The sequence below is a fragment of the Lepidochelys kempii genome, chromosome 4 (genome assembly GCF_965140265.1).
Source record: "Lepidochelys kempii isolate rLepKem1 chromosome 4, rLepKem1.hap2, whole genome shotgun sequence".
In the NCBI taxonomy this organism is placed as follows: Eukaryota; Metazoa; Chordata; order Testudines; family Cheloniidae; genus Lepidochelys; species Lepidochelys kempii.
The window spans coordinates 79,545,752-79,565,368 of record NC_133259.1 but is presented as its reverse complement, the minus strand read 5'-3'; the positions used below and the strand labels follow the sequence as shown (position 1 = coordinate 79,565,368).

The 19,617-nt window shown below is 41.8% G+C and overlaps 1 protein-coding gene across 3 annotated transcripts in view; it reads left to right on the top strand.

Annotated features, from left to right (window-relative positions):
- The window catches only part of ACSL1 (acyl-CoA synthetase long chain family member 1), a 65,413-nt gene that overhangs the window by 28,217 nt on the left and 17,579 nt on the right, over window positions 1–19,617 (top strand). For 2 of the 3 annotated variants that reach the window (XM_073341795.1, XM_073341798.1), the window contains exons 6-13: window positions 3,018–3,117; window positions 3,275–3,453; window positions 7,940–7,972; window positions 8,154–8,205; window positions 8,932–9,005; window positions 12,512–12,589; window positions 16,706–16,840; window positions 17,599–17,733. In XM_073341795.1, the coding sequence (XP_073197896.1) occupies window positions 3,018–3,117; window positions 3,275–3,453; window positions 7,940–7,972; window positions 8,154–8,205; window positions 8,932–9,005; window positions 12,512–12,589; window positions 16,706–16,840; window positions 17,599–17,733 (786 nt within the window). Of the gene's footprint in view, window positions 1–3,017; window positions 3,118–3,274; window positions 3,454–7,939; window positions 7,973–8,153; window positions 8,206–8,931; window positions 9,006–12,372; window positions 12,451–12,511; window positions 12,590–16,705; window positions 16,841–17,598; window positions 17,734–19,617 lie in introns of all 3 variants that reach the window. The other variant, XM_073341796.1, reaches the window with a different exon arrangement.

Below are 19,617 nucleotides of genomic sequence, written 5' to 3'. Positions count from 1 at the left end.
ACCTCCCGATGTCTTTGGACAAATCAGATAAAAGGCCTACCCTGGAGCCATGTAACTTTGGTCCCTGAAGGATGGGTGTATGTGACTTGTTTTTAAATTAGGTCATCAGTTAGATGGAAAAGGTTCACTTATGCCAGCGATTTTAAATATTGGTATCTTCCATATCACACTTCTGTGAAACCTCCCCTCATCCAATTTTTAGGAAGCTGGCATGGCCTTTGAGTCAAATGTCCTCAAAACATTACCAGTTTATGGGAATACTAAATATAAAATCGCTAATAAATAACTAGAAGGAAAACCCCAGGAAAAACCCTTGCTCAAACTGAGTGTATTGCCAGTAAATGAGTTTATAGATTTCATTTCTACTGCTTCTGCTATCTCAGACAGATGGTTTTTATGCTTGCAAACTACTATAATCTCCCTATTTTGCAACTTTATATTCAGTTTTTTCTGAATATAAAATTATCTCTTTATAGAAATTTAAAGCTTACCAATTTGAAATCTTTTGAAATAATAACACTTTATTTTGTCTACATGCCTGTACAAGCTATCCTCCTCCTCCTGTTCAGAGCAAAGAACTGGTGTCAGGACTCAAGGTTATAGCTGAAGATCCATCTGTAACTCCAGAGTGTGATGGGGAAACTCTCCACCATTATCTCTGTAACACAAAGGTGCTTGAATTCTTCTAGTGCAGGAGTATTTGGTGCAATAACACCTTGAAATCCACCGTAACAGGCACCTGGTAACATAGCAACTAAAATGGAGGCTACTTTCAGAAAAGTTTAAACAGTGGGTATAAAAGAAGTTGTAAGGCTCAGTCCAAAAATATTTAGGTGCTGTTATCAAGATGGCTTGATAGTGTTACAAGCCAATCTAGCAGGCAGGCCTGAACGCTGTCTCTACTGTGAGCAACTTGGGGTCAACTGTCGAGTCATTATACTGAACTTTACAAAAAGCACACTTCTGGAACATGAGCATGGAAAGATGATGCAATTTACTTATCAAATGCACTCCAAAAAAAAAAAAATCTCATGGCTTGTGTCTGGTTCAGCCTGGAAATATGTGGTACCATTAGTATAGGAAACTTGAAGTTTTCCTGGATCAGGTGAACAAACATAAGAGGCCTGAGATTTAGCAACCTTGGTAGCATAGTTAATGCAGAACAAAATGTTAGGGGATTAACCAATTTAATGTTACACAAACTTGGTACCACTTGTTCGGTCAATGAAGTAACTGGCTAATTTCCTCTGAAAACACTGAGGTTTTTTCCAATTTTTTTGCTTGAGTAAAAGTTTAGAGAGCCCTTTGGGATTAATGATCCATTTTCAGATAGATTTTAAAGATGCCTGCTGCTTTCACCACTAACTGGAATTGGTGAACATTACAGATCTTAAAAAATTCTCAGTCCTACAATATTGTAGAATTTGTGACAAACTCAAAGTAAGGAAGACTTGAGTTGTCTGTTTCTAGGCACACAGAAAAGCCAGGGAGACTTTTATCTCATGGTAGTCTCAAATCCTAGAATTTGGCATAGTTACATGGGTATTGCATATAACTGGTTCTCTTTAGTGAACAACTTTCACTGTCCTGTTTTTATAGAAATCCTCTGAATGCATGACTGCCTCATATAAGGATGCTTTAGGAACTTATCTGCCTAAATTACTTGGCATAAATTTGTAATAGCTATTGTGCTTGCTGGGATATGTAACTAATTATCCAGTAAACTCTTCCCATTTCAACAGCAACTGTCTGAGTACCAGTGGAGAGCTCCTCACCAACCAAAGGGCATATATCCAGCTCTGCATATATTCCACAATGGCTCCTTACTAACTAGGGATTTTCTGCCCATTTGGACTTGACTTATAGAAAGGGGGTGGGTGTGTGTGAGATCTCCATCTCCAAAGTAGTAGACCCCACCTTTTCAAGAGGGAAAGGTGACCATATGGCATTTGGGTTATTGGTGGTACACTTCAGACAACTGTCTATAGACTGGCTTGCATCAATTTGACAAATGTATTCGAGGCTCCTGCACACCTGGCCACTATCCGACTGCACTGAGTGACTAGCATTGACACTTGAAGCACTTCAATGATGGCTTATACAGAGGGGTGCTGTGTCAGGGATTGAAGTTAATCTAATAAAAGCACTGAATGAGTAGAAATCTTGTGTCCACACTCCCATGGACAGGTAGAATCAAAAGGAAGAAACTGGAGGGAGACCAGAATAGAATGGGTGTATGTAGGAGAAGCTAGCTAGTAGAAAAGGACTTAGGTTTTTGTTTCTCTTTTTTGTTTCTTGGGTGGGTGTGTAGGTTTTTGTCCAGAACTAGCATCTGTTACCATATAACTGAGAACTACTGGTAGGCCAGCTTGCTTGTTGGTACCTTTGGAAAACTAACCACCTATACCGGGGTGGTTACCTGAGCCTGAGAAGGAGCCAGAATTTACCAATGTACATTGCCAAAGAGCCACAGTAATACATCAGCAGCGCCCCCTCAGTCCACTCCCAGCATCTCCCACCCACCGGCAGCCCTGCCCATCAGCGCCTCCCCTCACCTCCCGATCAGCTGTTTTGTGGCTTGCAGGAGGCTCTGGCAGGGGGGAAAGGGGGAGGAACTAGGGCATGGCAGGCTCAGGGGAGGGCGTGGGAAGGGGTGAAGTGGGGGCAGGGCCTGTGGCAGAGCCAGGGGTTGAGCAGTGAGCAACCCCCAGCACATTGGAAGGTTGGCGCCTGTAGCTCCAGCCCCAGAGTCGGTGCCTATACAAGGAACCACGTATTAACTTCTGAAGATCATCTTCATGTGGCTCTAGAGCCACAGGTTGGCCACCCCCAGCCTATACTATGCCCTCCTGGGTAAACAAATGACTGTTAAAAGAACAAGTAACTCCTGTTGATCAAATCTCCAAACTGAAGATTTCTTTTTGTATGCTAACATCAGGTTCCCTCCGTTCAGGAGTCTTAGCACCCTGCTGTTTGGACTAGTAAACTCCTGTTGACTTGTGCTTTTCTTTCTACAGTGGGTTCTCATTGAGCAGGGGTGTTACACCTACTCCATGGTGGTGGTGCCACTTTATGATACGCTGGGAGCTGATGCAATCAGTTATATTGTGAACAAAGGTATGACTCTTTCAGCAGCTAAATATCAGATGACAGGCTGACTGGTAAAAATGGTTGTTGCCTTATTCAAAATAACCCTCTGATACAAACCTGTCTGGATCAGGTCTAATAATTAAATAAGTCAAACTTTACTAATAGCACTCTTCTCCTAATTCAGCTGATGTAGCACTGGTTTTCTGTGACAAATCTGACAAAGCCAAGCTTCTGCTGGATAATGTGGAAAGGGGAGAAACTCCAGTCCTCAACACCATTGTTATCATGGAATCCTTTGATAGTGATCTTGTAGAACGTGGGAAGAAGCGTGGGGTTGAAATTCTCAGCCTGAGAGAACTGGAGGTAAGCACTGAAGTCTTCCCCTATTTTACTGTTTCCACCCAGTATCTCCTCTATACCCATAGTTGTACAGTGAAGTGCCCTAGAGGGGTGGGGAGTTGGGGATTCAGCAGAGTAATTCATCCTGTTCAGATGGCTGGTTACAAAATCTTGATCTTTGACCAAGAGAGTGAAGGGTAAAGGTTTGACATCTGTTTACACAATACACCCTTTCTAAAAAGTAAACAATTCACTAGTAGTGTTTCACAATGCTTAAATGAGTCTACAAAATAACTTCCAAAGTGGATATAAAAATTAGTTAAACTGGTTCAAAGGTAACACTAAAATCTAAATCTTACCATTAATATTTACATCTAGAGGAGCTGTCTAAACAATTCTGCTATCCCTTTATCTTAGTCCTATTTCATAAAGTACCAGCTGCAATAAAACTCAAATGGTGGTGGGTTTATACACAGAATAACTACTTGTATGGATCTTGTTCAGGGCACATAGTCATGGACTAGGTGTCCCTGACAATTTGGTACTCCAACACCAACACTGTACCATCTTCTAGTTGGAACCTTAAATTAAGTCTTACCGTCTCTGCTAGTAAATGGACAAGGTTCAGCTGTCGTACATGTCTCCTGAGGTCAAGAAAATCTAGTACAGCCTCATTCTGAGGAATGCTAACATGGGGAGGGAGGAGCAAGTGTCTGTAGATTCATCAGTTTAGTAGTTATGAATCTAAGGCAGTGGTGAATAAAAGCAAATTACGTACTACAGAGAATGGGAGGGAGTCCCAGTTTTTCTAAAAACTGTTTCTGGAGTTTAGCACAACTGAACTGGGCTCCGTGATCTGGAAACTTAACACGAAGTGGTCTTGGTGGATTTTTAAACCACTTATACTGGCCCCACAAAACAATGCCAATGGAACCCTGTAGTGGAACACTGGCTTTCTAGGAGTACCATCATCTGGAAGTCCCTAAAACATTCAAAAGGTATATAACTGTCCCCCTGCTTCAGGCTGCCATAATGAGCTTTGATTGAGGCAGCGAAACTTCAAAGTACAGAATTTGGGCATAGGCCTGCAGTTTGCATCCTTCAAACAAAAAATGTCAGGGCTCATAGGCACACTTGTGACACTTCATTTTACTGACTAGATGGTCTATTCAAATGAACAGTCTTCAGATGTGGAATTTGAGAGAAGTGGCACATCTTTCCATGTCAAACTATAGAATTGTAAATTTAACTAGGCTTCAACTGGAAAATTGGTGAAGACAAGACTACTGATATCTAACTCCCAAGTGACATGTTTGATCCCCTTGTTCCTCACTAACTCAGGTAAATTCCTGAATTTCACTGAACCAAAATCTTTGCTGCAGTTAGACTGCAGGGCAAATGCATCCTCCTTTTGGTGAAGGGTTACAGATAACAAAACAGTGGAGGTCATTACCAAGGAACAGCTACTTGCATATGTTTGAGGGTGGGGTAAAACTTTTTTCTTGCTTAGGTATAGTGAACTTTCATGGCATCAATAATATTGCAAAACACCTAGTGCTTTTATTAGTGGTGAAACTGGCATAATTCTTAGAATGTTTGTTTGTTTGAACTTGACTTGTCCAAAACACAAAGAATAACCTGGGATGCTAAAACCAGTCCTTTACTTAAGGACTAGTGCAATTCTAGTACTTTAAAAGCAATTTTATTTAAAGAGTGGATTGCTGGTGGCTTGTAACACTCCAAATAAGCTGCTTTTATGAAAGCTTAACTATCCTAGGGCAGTAGTTTCTAGATTGCCCTTCTGGTAACTTTTTTTTTTTTCCCTCCTCCAAGTGATCATTCACTCCCATTTGTCCCCAGTGGGAGCTGCTGGGTACTGAGTGCTTATTTAATAATATAATTTTTAAAAAAGTGGCCCACAACTTGAAGTGCACAATACCTTGGAAGATAAAGTCTGAACTGCATTTGCCCAATTAATGGGGAAAATATTCAGTCCTCACATTCTAATACTCCTCTTACATGCAGTATCAACTGAGAGTTATCCCTGAAAAGTGTACAATACAATCAACATAGTCTCCTGGGTCTTACCAGGAATAAGTAATGTAGTACTAAACTTCTGTTGGCACTCCATCTCACAGCAATACCCTGATCCAATCCAGTCTTGTAAATATGGTGTAGTTGCCTGTCCATGATATCTTTTTCTTAAGATGTGCTTTAACATGGTCACAAATGATAGGCCATGGAAATGTTAAGTGCATTTTCCCAACACATTAAGTCTTTATTAAAACACACACAACCTGGACCTAAACAGCCTAAAATCTCTAATTTTTAAAAAGCAAAACAGTGCAGAGACTAAGGGTATGTAAACACTAGCCACTGGATCGGTGGGTAGTGATAGATCTATCAGGGATCGATTTATCATGTCTAGTGTAGACGCGATAAATCTATCCCCGATCGCTCTGCCGTCAACTCCTGTACTCCACCGCAGCAAGAGGCGAAAGCAAAGTCGACAGGGGAATGGCAGCAGTCGACCCTGCGCCTTGAGGACGCGAGGTAAGTCTACCTAAGATATGTCAACTTCAGCTACGAGAATAACGTAGCTGAAGTTGCTTATCTTAGGTCGATTTTCCCCCCCCCCCCAGTGTAGACCAGGCCTAAGGCTATGTCTACACTGCATTTTTAGCAGTAAGCACCAGTGTGGACAATGGTTTTTGTTGGGAGGAGATGCTCTCCTGCTGACAAAACTATTGCCCCTTGTTGGGGGTGGCTTTATTTTTTTTTGGCAGGAGAGCTTTCCTGCCTACAAAGAGAGCTCCTCTGCATGCCTTACAGTGGCAAGGTTTTGGCAGCACAGCTGCACTTCTGTAAACTGTGCGGTGTAGACATAGCCTAAGCCTTTAATTCAGGGCAGGGCCAGCCACAAGGAAATGTTCAGTGCTTATTTTCTTATACCTTGAGGTAAGGACCATGATGAAACTGACCCATAGAATTATTTCAGGTTTAAGACTGTTAACGTTTCAATCTGTCAAAAGATTGACTTATATGGGTTCTTTAACTACTGTCATTCCTAATTAAGATTAAAAACACTTGATTTTGAAACCTTTAAGCTCATTAACACTGAAATTCCACTCTCAAATATGCTTGGCTTTTAGCCATTTCCTCTACTACTGTTCAGAAGGGAAAACTTCAGGCTCTACCTTTTTCTAGATATTGGAACTTTTGTCAGCCTCTTTAGCCACAGGGTCAGACAAATCTCAAATGACAAGGGGCCACAATCCAAATAGGGATGCAGAGTCTAAGCCCTACTCCGTTCCCATTGTGGTGCAAAGGAAGCAGAAATCACTGCAAGCTCCCTTCCTAAACTCTGGAGTAGGGAGCATGGGGGATGGAGAAGAGTGGCTGGAGTGTGCTCTAGTTATCCCCAGCTGGCATATGGTGTGTACTCTAGGGGACTGCTGTCACCTAGTGTAAATTGGAAGAGTCCAAGCTGTTGTAACCTGGGCTATAGCTGAGAATCCACCCACCCCACCCCCTGGTTGCAATGAAGTTTCCTCTGCTTGGAGCTCCCCTAATGTGCCACTCCTATCTTGCTCTCCCTGGAGTTCCCACAGCCTGGTGAGTAATGAAGCATCTCTGCTTCATTGTTGGCAGGGAAGGAAGGAAGCTGGTAAGAGATTTTGGCACTTGTGTAGGGAAACAGTGGGAGGCAGTTGGGGAGAAGGTGCTCCCCACCTTGTAGTGACAGGCTGTCCCAAACACTTCCATTCAAAAGTCCCAGGGGAGCATCTTTCTAATTCATAAACAATAATCACTTCAACAGTAATACTTGAAGTCCACAGCATGGGCACCATCATGCTATAATAATTGATTTGTCTTCAAGGTGGTATTGGCATGATATTGGATGCTAAAGTCTTCTGTAACCTCTGACAGTAACACAATGATTAAAAAGTTAGTGCCCCATCTGCATTGATGAAGCATGTGAAATAAGGAGTCTGTTTTGAAAACAAAGTGCAGAATTAATGGTGACTTTAAAAATAGACTGTCATAATCTGGGACCAATGCTAAAAGGTACTTTCTCTTGAAAACGTCAACAATGGCTTTTGTTGCATTAAAGGTTGACCGTGCTGAATACACACATGCCATGGTCCACTAGATTAGAATAGGAGTGTGAACTGGTTGTTATAAAACTGAGAATTTAGGTGACATGCCTGTCTCCTCTGCCACGTGTAAATTGGAAACTATGCTTCATCTTATTCCACAGATCTTTGGTTTCTTAATAAATAAGATACTAAATTTACTGTTGTGTTCTTGAAGGGGCATTTTCAGGTCACTGTTTGCTTATTTGGTGCACAAGCATATGGCACTTAAAGTTCTGTTAAACTTTATTCCTTTATGGTCAAAAGTAACTAGCTTGGTGTCTAAATGACAAATGTTCTGAAATGGATAGTGATAGGGCATATTTTAAAGCAAATGTGGTTATCCTACTCATGTCTGTCTCCTAAATTTTTAGGAGGTGGGGAGAGCTCACAGACGAAAACCTGTGGTAAGTATCAAACTACCAAAAAGAGAACTGATCTGACATTATAACTCTGGCAGTCTTTAGATCAAAGTAAGGCACCAATGTGTCATCTTCTGTGGCTCAAAGTAAAATTGGTACTTTGATGGTTTTGTCCCTCAAAATCTCATTATACTGAACCAGCCAAACTTTTTTTTTTTTTTTAAAGCCTCCGAGTCCAGAAGATCTAGCAGTCATCTGTTTCACCAGTGGAACTACAGGTACACTTATGCTGGACTTTCTATATTCTACTTTTATGGACAAAGATCATTCAGTAGGCTCCTTACCACATGCTCAGTGTTTCTCCTTCTGCTTCAGCATTTCACCTGTTACAGCAGAAAGTAGTGGATGGCAAACTTGCTTTAGAACTTTCAGGGTTAGCCAATGGGAAGTTGAAGTACTTGACAAATAATTCCTGGAGACCAAAATGCACTTTCAGAAGTGAGGTATCAGGATTTGCTTGCTGCTAACACAGAGGATGAAGAGCTCTGTGTAGCCTGAAAGCTTGTGTCCTTCAACAGAATATCTTACCCCCTCCTTTTTTCTCAAAAACAATGAGACTTGTATTAAGAGAATTTGTAGGATTGAATTTAAAAGTTAAGACTTCAGTGTTTAAACTTTTTCAAATTCTTTCCAAAATCCCTTCCTTCTGAGATCTTCAGCTACCAAACATGGAAGATATTAAAGGCCTTCGGTCTCTCTTTATTCCTCAACTATTTGAACAGAACTGGTGCTGTCTAACTTTGCAAACCTGTTAACAATTCTATCCCTTCAAGTTTTACTTCATTCATACCATTAGTCTTTGTTTTAAATGTTGTGCATCTATCCATTAAAGCTCTTTCTAGACTTCCCTAGAGGTAAGTGATAAAGTGAATATTATCTCAACTTGATATTTTAATGTGTATAAACCCTTCACTGTTGCATTTTAATATTTATTTCCTCTTTAGGAAACCCCAAAGGAGCTATGATTACTCATCAAAATATAGTGAGCAATGCTTCAGCTTTTTTGAAAGCTACAGAGGTAAACTTAAAGGCTAAGTCATTCAACGTTTTCCAGACTCTTAGGGCTTTGCCCATAAGAAGGAAAGCCTTTTCAGAAAGAAATGGCATTGAAAATATCTAACACTGTTTTGCTAAGTTCTTTAGGCTCCTAAAGTCTGGCTGATACTACTTGAACCCATCTTATCAAAACTTCACCAGTATAAGATAGCTGTTCTGAAATTGGCAACTCCACACACTGAATTCCTGAAACTCCTGCTAATTGCTCTCCCATCCCCCAAAACATTAAAATAAAATATCAAATCAGTCTCCCTTGCTTAATCCATTGGTCAGTGACTGATTTGACAGCTTGCTATTTAGTGACTTCCCAGGCAAGAGATTGGTAAAGCTGCAAGCTTTAGACTAGTCCAAAAATCTGCATACATTTTTCTCATGTAGTTCCCTCTGACAGATGGGTTCCCCACATCTACACTGATCTCTGTGTAGAAATTATTGCAGTGACTTAAATTAGTGTCAAGGTGAAGCAAAGTCCTTCTAGACATCTTGGAGCTAATTCTATTAGGTCAGGGTTATAGTGCAAGTTGAACAATTGACGTATACCCTGAAACTTCCCCATCTGAAGGCTTGTCTCCATTTGCAAAAATGACAGCATCTAGTTTAGCTCCAGCTAAACACATGCGAGCTAATTCCAGTTCAAACTCCCTCTTACCTAATGTAAAGGTGGGGGTAATGCTTTTTAGCTATTTGAGATCTAGCCTAGGCTCCTACCCTCTTTTCAATAAAGACAAATCCTGAAAAAGGGTCAGATGAGATGGTTTCCCATATTCCTTTTGTCTGCTGCTCTCTTGCAATACAACAGGGTGAAAAACTAATTCCATTAAATTATGTAGTATGTTTTTCCACTGGCTCTCTAGAGCAGATCATAAAATAGCTTTCTCTAATTTTCCAAGTCTAATTTGGAGACTACTGTGCCTCTGGCCCAATGAGTTAAAAACAGGATGGCTAAAGTTATTTTATGGTCCATACCTTTGGAGAAGCAAATGCATGAGCCTGCAAGAAGCATAATGGTTCATACTCGCTGTTGGGTGCAGACTGACTAAAACCTAAATTTGCTGACCAGAAAAGCAAGCAGTTTTAGGATCATGCAAATATAGATGTAATCCAACGAACACAATCTTGGAACTTAGAAATATTAACTTGGCAAAATAAAGAACCAGGATATAGGACTTTCGGGGGGAGGGAACTTGCCCTGAGACAGTTTAATTTCAGAAGTGCTCTTAATTCACTCTGATCCCATTGAAGTCAGTGATTGATTTAGTTTCAACACTGAGCACTCATGAAAAACCCATCTTGAGGTTTTGGAGATGTATAACTGTGTTGCATTTCACCTTGATGTGGATGATAACTCAGGTGTGTGGAAGCTGGCCTTCAAAGCTGTCCAGGAATGACTTTTTCCTCTGTTCTGCAGTCTGCCACTTGGAGACCAAGCCCTGGTGCAAACCTACTAAAGCTATTCATAATGCAGAAGAAAAGGGGGCTGGGGGGCTCTGAGAGGACTTGTAGAATTAGAGAAATGTAGACCTTGAGTGGTCATCTGGTCCCTCCTCCCCATGTTGAGTCAGTATACCTATATGAAACTGTTCTTAAACCACCAATGACAAGTATTCCACAACCACCCTTTGTAACTTATTCCAGTACTTTGCTATCCTTATAGCTAGGTTAGTTTTTTCCTAATGTCTAAGTCTCCCTTGTTGCAGATTAAACCTATTACTACTTGTCCTACCTTCTGTGGACATGGAGAACAATAGATGACAGTCCTCTTCATAACTTATTTGAAACTTGAGTTCCCCATTGGTGGTGGTTAAGACTAAATGTAATCTGTAACTCTACACTGAAACACCTACATTCATTAGATGAAAGTAACTAGTCAACCTGGAACAGTTACCTAGTTAATGAGGCTGCTTAAATTGCAGGTGGTTTTGTTTTGATTCTGAAATAGCAAAGTAGTGACTCTAATCAATAAGGTGGCGTTTGCCTTCGATCAAACATGCTAATGCTTTTTTAAAGTGAGAAAACATTTGGGGGATTTCTAGAAATTAACAGTCCGTTTATATATCATGGTAAATTTGTTCCATTAAGTATCCACCTCCAGGCTGCAAGTAGGAACCCTGTCTTGGGTTGACAAGAATGGACAAGTGTTATAGGCAATATTGCTGAACTGTGGTGGCTTGTGCACTACTTCTGTTTACTCAGTGGTTCTCAGCCAGGGTTAGGTGTACCCCAGGGGTATGCAATGGCCTACCGGCGGGGGAGTACTCAAATCATCTAGATCACTGTTTCTCAATCTGAGGATTGTGACCCTGGGAGGGGCAGGGTTGCAGGACAGGTTTCGGAGGCTACAAGTGCAGGGCTGGCATTAGGGGATGCAAGAATGGCAATTGCGTGGGGGGGCCCCCATGAAGCTAAAGTACATGCTTAAGCCTCTGGCTTCAGATGAGGCTTGCATGTGAAAAACAGGCTCAAGTATCACAGTAAAATTGAAATATATATTGTACTTTGATTTATTTTATAATTGTATGGTAAAAATGGGGGGGGGAATATTGTTACAGGACATTATCGAAACTTTTATGTATGATTTTTGTAAGCAAGTAGTTTGAGGTGAAACTTGGGTACAGTAGTCTGGAAAGTTTTGAGAACCACTATGCTTATTCAAAAAGAAAAGGAGTACTTGTGGCACCTTTAGAGACTAACCAATTTATTTGAGCATAAGCTTTTGTGAGCTGCAGCTCACTTAAGCTTATGCTCAAATAAATTGGTTAGTCTCTAAGGTGCCACAAGTACTCCTTTTCTTTTTGCGAATATAGACTAACACGGCTGTTACTCTGAAACTGTTTACTATGCTTTAGCTACCTATTAGTCTGTTAGTGTACTTACAGTAAGTTGGGCAAAAACTTCTGAGTGGGATAAACAATGTCTCTTCCTACCCAAGGCACACCGCTTCAATCTTGTTCTTTTCAACATGTACATCTTCTGAGCACTTGACTACCCTTAATTGTCCCAAAAGTGACTTCCTCTATCCTTGTAGGATAAGGAAAGGGACAATTCTGAATGGCTGCTGTACACATCCCAACACTAACATCCAAAAGACAGAACTCAAATCTAAAACTTAGGTCAAATGTCTCATCCCAAAGCTATTTGGAACTTTCTTTGGTCAAAGTATGTAAAAGCCAAGAATACCTTTTTACAAATAAATAAATTTGAAGTCTGGGGTGTGTCCTAGAGTTGAGAAGTGTTACAATAAGCCTCTGCTACAAATTGTCATTAATTACTGTGAAAATTTAAGTCTGTTTCTCTCTCTCTCTCTCTCCTGCTTGGCATTTCCCTCACAGAAAGCAATCATTCCTGCTACAGAAGATGTTCTGATCTCATTCTTGCCCCTGGCCCATATGTTTGAAAGAATTGTGGAGGTAGGAATCTGCATGTACTATATTACTATTCAGAAATCTCACTTTTTTTTTTTTTTTACAGAGTGCATGTGTCTTGAACCCCAGTGACACACACATTTCCTTTTTGCCTCTTGCACACATGTTTGAAAGACTTGTCCAGGTAAGTGTCTGAAGGAAACAAATTGTTGTCCGGATGACGTGAGTATTGGGCATTTCACTTCCTGTTAACTACGAGCTTTAGCTTTACTGAAAAGTAGATATTTTCAGGAATAAGCTTATTAAGAACTATATAATGGAGCACTAGATCTTCTTTCAAAATACTTATACTGGCCACGATTCTTTCTCTAATGCAACTGGTACTGCATTGAAATGCCATGCTCTTCATTGGTAATTACCCTTAGCTAGCCATAATAGTCTGTGAATAGCTATGTTCTCAGATCATGCAAATTTAGGTTAAATTCAATGGAAAAACATCACCAGTTCCAAGAATCCCATTTCCAAGAAGTGATGGTGGGATTTTCGCTTTTGACCTCATAATGGACAAGTGCCTCCATTCTTCCAGAAAGTGAGATTTTTGGAGTTGGTGGTTTTTCATTGGATTTTTAAAATGCTAATGAAACTTGGAGCTGCTAGGCCATGCTGTCTGATAATTTGGCAAAGTCCTAGGACCCCTAATTTGGGGGATAAGGGATTTGACAGAACTCTATTTATAAAAATAGTCTGGACTGTGTAATCAAGAACTCGGTGAAGGCCATAAACACTAACATTGGGGTGCTGGAGCAATTTATATAGTGGGGGTGCTGGAGCAATTTATATAGTGGGGGTGCTGGAGCAATTTATATAGTGGGGGTGCTGAGAACCATTGAACCAAACTGTAAACCCTGCATGGGTAACTCTTGACCCTATTTCATGAAGGGAGGCTGAAGTGGAGACTAGTCAGACCAAATAAATGATGGCCTATATCATCAGTAGGTAATGCATGCAATACAGAAGTATGGCGTTATAGTAGAGTGTGTCAGTAGTCTGCATAACAGTGACTTGGGGTACCAAGCTGCTTAAGATGGGGGTGGGCAGGTGTTATGAAGGCAGATAGCAATTTGGAATATCCAGGTCTTATTTAAGACTTCAGAGTTGGGTTACATTTGAGTCTGAATTTTTCCAGCTTTCAGGTGTCTGTTGCAGTTTAAAAACCATTAAGGCCTTTCCCTTGGTTTAGTTGCAATATTAACTCTGAAGGTCTTAATATTTAGAGTGCAAGAGGCTGGGAATGCTGCTGGTGTGACATGAGTGCAGGTAGGGGGAAGAGTTCTCAAGGGTGGAATTGCGGGGTGGGGGCGACTGATTCAGTATGAAGAGGCTATTGCCACTGTAAAATTGAGTAGTGGTTATTGAAACTCAGTTCTACCAACACTTATTCTCATTGCTTAAAGTGTAGCAGCCAGCTTGCTAGAGCAAACTATCTGAACTGGTTGTCCCTGTAGTACACCGGCTTTCTCCTAGTTCAGCAATCTGTATTGGCTTGCAAAATCACAAGTAGTCTGAAGACTTAAGCAGCTAACCAGACAGATGGGAAGTTGTGATGTAAACAGATCTTTCACAGGATAAAAACCTGTACTTGAGTGCTATGTAGTCCAGGTATTCATAAGAAACCCAGAGTACTCTGCTTTAAAGTTATCTTGACAGACACATTGCTCATTTAAGTTCCTTCTAAATACATTCAAAGTAATGGTTTTGAGTTTCTAGCTCTTCCTTTTGTCTAAGGAAACACAATTTGGAGCCCAGAAATTTTGTAATTCAGATCTGTCCCCCAAATTTCATGGTGGTGGGAGGTAATTGGGCTTCCACTTGGACCATGCATCCAACATTTCTAGGCTGAAATCTAGTCTACCTCCTAATTTCAGATCTAGAAAAGGTTTAACTGTGTGGAGCTGTTGGTGTACTTATATTTGACTCCACTACTTCAATAGTTGGAAAGCTTTTCCAGAATGAGGTCACTGTTACCACCTCCAGTTATAAAAACTACATAAACTGCCTATACAGCCATTCATCTCAACTGAATCTTGTGCTGGGGGAATGCAGACTTTCATTTGTTCCTATCAGCGTTGGAGTCAAATGTTGATTACACACGTGGCAACTCCTTGGGCTACCACTTAACTAATAGTAACCCTATTCTAGCACACCACTATGAATGATTAACGAGAACACCTTGGCCCATTCAGGCATGGGAAACCATAAGGCTTATTCTAGGCAAAACCGCTTCTCTTGGCCCAACAGTCTTCAAAATCCTTTGCTGACTTGGCTGGGGGCAGCAAGTAGGAAAAACTATGGGGGAAAAATGGCACCTTGCCATCCATTGTAGGTATATCACCTGAAATAAGTTGAATAGTAAACAAATGACAAGACAAGTTAGCCATGCTAATTTATTCATCGTGGTATGCAGTCGTTACAACATTTTCTTGCTTAAGGGTGGTGTAGGGAATGAGTGAAAGAATGGGTGGCCTCAAAAAGAAACCACTGTGAAGTAAGAAACATATTAGCCAGTTTATTCTAAGACTTAAGCTGGGTAAAATGTGCAGCAGCCATCACTAGAGCTACAGTCTGAATCTCAAGAGTTTCCTTCTTCCCCTGGCAGCCTGGACATTAGGTCTCTATTCCTGCTTCTCTGTCCTTTTCTTCCTTAAATCACAGGGTACCACTCTGGCTGGAAAGACCCTGACAGCCAGCTGCTGAGTATGCAGCAACTTGACTGTTAGCTATCCAGTAGGAACAACAGGTCCAGTGTGGGAAGGATTTAGTGGCAGTGGGACTCTGCATTTGGGTAGGGTACAGAGGACTTAATGAGGGAAAACAAGAGGGCTTTCAGTTGCTGGTGAGGAGAGAAGCCTTCCCTTCCCACCGTAGAGAGGAGAACTGATATTTCTGAAAAACAGGAATGCCCTGTTCTCGACAGTACTCAGTCTCTATTGAAAAGCTGGTCCTGAGTCTTGTAAACCCCAGCAGACTCTACCTACTGCAGACTCTGGTCACCTGAAAAAACTGTAGACCAATGAACTTGGCAGACTGAGTACACTGACACCTTATGCAGGTGGTTGGTGACTCTGCCTGAACTGATGTGCAGGAGAAGAATGCACTATATAGTAGCAGAACATGGGTGTGGGGTGCGGGATGTTGAGCCTATATTGCAGGGCTGGGGGTAGGGGGAGAGGAAAAAGACAAATCTGAGGGCAAGGAAAGAAAAGCATAGAAAACCACCCAAGAGAAGGTACAGCCAACAGCAAGAATCAGTAGGGAGACCATTTGGGGGGGGGGGAAAGGGACATACAGGATAAACTATAACAAGGGGGTGGGATTAGAGAGGGAAAACAGGGGTTCATTGTAGTTCTATTTCCTTCCCTGTTTTTAGCCCAAAGGGGGGAGTGAGCTTGCTTTCCTCAAGGAGGGGGAAGGGGAAGAGTAGGCATTTCTCCTGTTGCCAGAATTGACCCAGGCCCATCTCTACCATCCACCCCCTTCAATCCATCCTCCTGCGTTTCGGTTTACCTGCCCCCGTTCCACAGAAGTATAAAACAAGTGGTGAAGACAAGCATCCATATTGTCAGTCAGACAATGTGCTACCTTAAGTGCAGACGTGGGAATTTCTTGACCTACAGTAGGGAAGCCAAGCAAATGGGAACAGACATTCTGCTTCATAGTTGGTTTCAGTATTTTAATAGGTGGGTCTAGAGTTCCTGTAGTCACAAGTATATCTTTGCCACTGCCTGCTTTTCAATCCCTGCCACTGCTTGCCTACCTGGCCAGTGCTCTCCAGCCACTGTGGTTTACTTCTGCTGTTAGTGGGATAAGGCATGTGAGGAGCCTGACTTAAGGTCCCTGGCCTGCCTCTGCAGCTTAGAATCCTAGGACTGGAAGGGACCTCAAGAGTTCGTCTAGTCCAGTCCCCTGCACTCATGGCAGGACTAAGTATTCTCATTCTAAATCATTCCTGACAGGTGTTCGTCTAACCTGCTCTTAAAAATCTCCAGTGATGGAGATGCCTTGTCTCCCTTGGTGCTTCATCTTTCCTGTCCTACCCTGAAATGAAACACTTCTCCAGAGGCTCCCTCCCACCACCACTTCCCAATTGTTATAGTGGAGCTGAAGACTTAAGAGGACTTGGCATGGGTGGGGTGGCAGCTGCCAAGACTAGAGAAGATACTGGATCATCAGTTTAGCCTGCTCTAAATGTATCTCTTTAACTATAGCTCATGTACTAAAAGCAGTTTTACTGTCTTAACAGTGTGTGATTCTCTGCCATGGAGCTCGGATAGGATTCTTCCAGGGGGACATCAGACTACTTATGGATGACTTAAAAACACTGCAGCCAACTATATTTCCTGTAGTACCAAGATTGCTGAACAGGATGTTTGACAAAGTAAGTCCAGTAGCATTAATCTAAAACTTGACAAATTAAACTGAAAACCACTTTCCGAAAGCTGTGCCAATAGTGGGGTAGGACTTGCTAGCCATCAAAACCTGGGATGGGTCATTAATTTCTAAAACATATGCCTGCATATACAGTACTGTTTAAATCCCTAGAGAGTTAGGTTAACTGTAGTTAATGGTTGGCTGTTAGATATCCCTAGAAAGGCAGCATGTTCTGGTGGAGACCAGACTGAATCAAACCTGGGTTCTAGTCACTAGCAGAGTTGTACCTCCTGTGTGGCGTTGAGCAGATCACTTAGGGCTTCGCTTCATAAACACTTAGGTCATGGCAAGATGAGGTGTAAATCTATTCCATGCTAGCCTGATGTGTACTAAGTATTTATGTGCATGCTGCTGACATGCACTAGAAGTTCCTCAGTGTACTCTGATCTACCCTGGTTTCAAAGCAGGGTAGGTCAACGCTAATGAACTGTTGGTGCATGTCAGCAGAGTCCATGTGAATAATTAGCACAAATCAGGCTAGTGCATGATAGATTTACACCTGATCTTACTATGAATTAGTCATGTAGACAAGCATTTTGCCTCTCTGTATCTTAAGTCTTCCATCTGGGATAAAATACTTCTCAGTAAAGGCTTCTGAGAAAATTTTTTTTTTTTTTTTTAAAAAGACTTTGTGCTTTCCCATAAGGATAAAGGAACACTGTCTTACGAACTTTCTAATACAAGATTTAACTTCTTTCATATTAGATCTTTGGACAAGCCAATACTTCACTGAAAAGGTGGATCCTGGACTTTGCTTCCAAGAGGAAAGAAGCAGAACTTAGAAGTGGCATAATTAGAAAGAACAGCCTGTGGGATAAACTGATCTTCCGCAAAATACAGGTATGCTTGAAACGGTCTCTGCTCACACATAAAAATTCTCATGTTATAAATCTTTGGAGGATTACTCCTTATTAGTTCTAGTGCAAAGAAACATTATGAAATAGATTCTCCTGAAACAAATCTGTCTTGCTTCAGACAGGCAAACAAATAGCATAGAATATCTGAGTAATCTCTTTTCTCTACAATACATGTTGATAACTGTGTGCTGTACAAAGGTCTCAAATCTTCAGTAATCTCACTTGACTATCCTTTCTCTATTAGACTCTTTAGGCTCTCTGAAGTGCATTAAACTGTGAGACTTCCTACCAGTGTCCTAGCTGAGTGGTTAACATCTAAGATATTTGCATCTAGTGACCTTGAAATCACTGTATCCAAAGCACTTTCTAATAACTGAACTGTAGGCATCAGACTATAATCACTCAATGTGAATGAGGGAGTGATTAGCTGGGACTCCCTTCAGCCTGGGTAAAGGATGTCTTAGCCATTCAAGAACCTATGGCTATATATGAAACTCAAAGTAAGCGGTTTGTACTTTTGGTAGTGACTCGTCATTTTAATCCTAGATGACCTGCGTCACTGACTGCCCCTCCATACTGTAACACTGATGTCTAGCATGGTTAATCAGAGCAGTTTCACTCCCTCCCATCCTCCCTACAGTAGGACTGCTGCAAAGCCAAATCCCACAGAGGGGGCCATGGCTTTGGGCTCTGCAGACTCAGTTGTCTGTGTGTGCCAGAGATGCAGTAACAGCACAGTGTGGTCTTTGTGGACAGTGATTGTAGAAAATGGCTGCAAATAACTGAGTTTAGTGCATGAGCATAAAGCATGTCAAGAAAAAGGTAGTTCCTCCTTCTAGAACAGGATACCTTTCAAAACTAGACGTGAGTGCCCAGCACTCCTGTGACTCGTATTGGGCGGGGAGGAAGACTTAGAATCATAGAATATCAGGGTTGGAAGGGACCCCAGAAGGTCATCTAGTCCAACCCCCTGCTCAAAGCAGGACCAATTCCCAGTTAAATCATCCCAGCCAGGGCTTTGTCAAGCCTGACCTTAAAAACCTCTAAGGAAGGAGATTCTTCCACCTCCCTAGGTAACGCATTCCAGTGTTTCACCACCCTCTTAGTGAAAAAGTTTTTCCTAATATCCAATCTAAACCTCCCCCACTGCAACTTGAGACCATTACTCCTCGTTCTGTCATCTGCTACCATTGAGAACAGTCTAGAGCCATCCTCTTTGGAACCCCCTTTCAGGTAGTTGAAAGCAGCTATCAAATCCCCCCTCATTCTTCTCTTCTGCAGGCTAAACAATCCCAGCTCCCTCAGCCTCTCCTCATAACTCATGTGTTCCAGTCCCCTAATCATTTTTGTTGCCCTTCGCTGGACTCTCTCCAATTTATCCACATCCTTCTTGAAGTGTGGGGCCCAAAACTGGACACAGTACTCCAGATGAGGCCTCACCAATGTCGAATAGAGGGGAACGATCACGTCCCTCGATCTGCTCGCTATGCCCCTACTTATACATCCCAAAATGCCATTGGCCTCCTTGGCAACAAGGGCACACTGCTGACTCATATCCAGCTTCTCGTCCACTGTCACCCCTAGGTCCTTTTCCACAGAACTGCTGCCTAGCCATTCGGTCCCTAGTCTGTAGCTGTGCATTGGATTCTTCCATCCTAAGTGCAGGACCCTGCACTTATCCTTATTGAACCTCATCAGATTTCTTTTGGCCCAATCCTCCAATTTGTCTAGGTCCTTCTGTATCCTATCCCTCCCCTCCAGCGTATCTACCACTCCTCCCAGTTTAGTATCATCCGCAAATTTGCTGAGAGTGCAATCCACACCATCCTCCAGATCATTTATGAAGATATTGAACAAAACCGGCCCC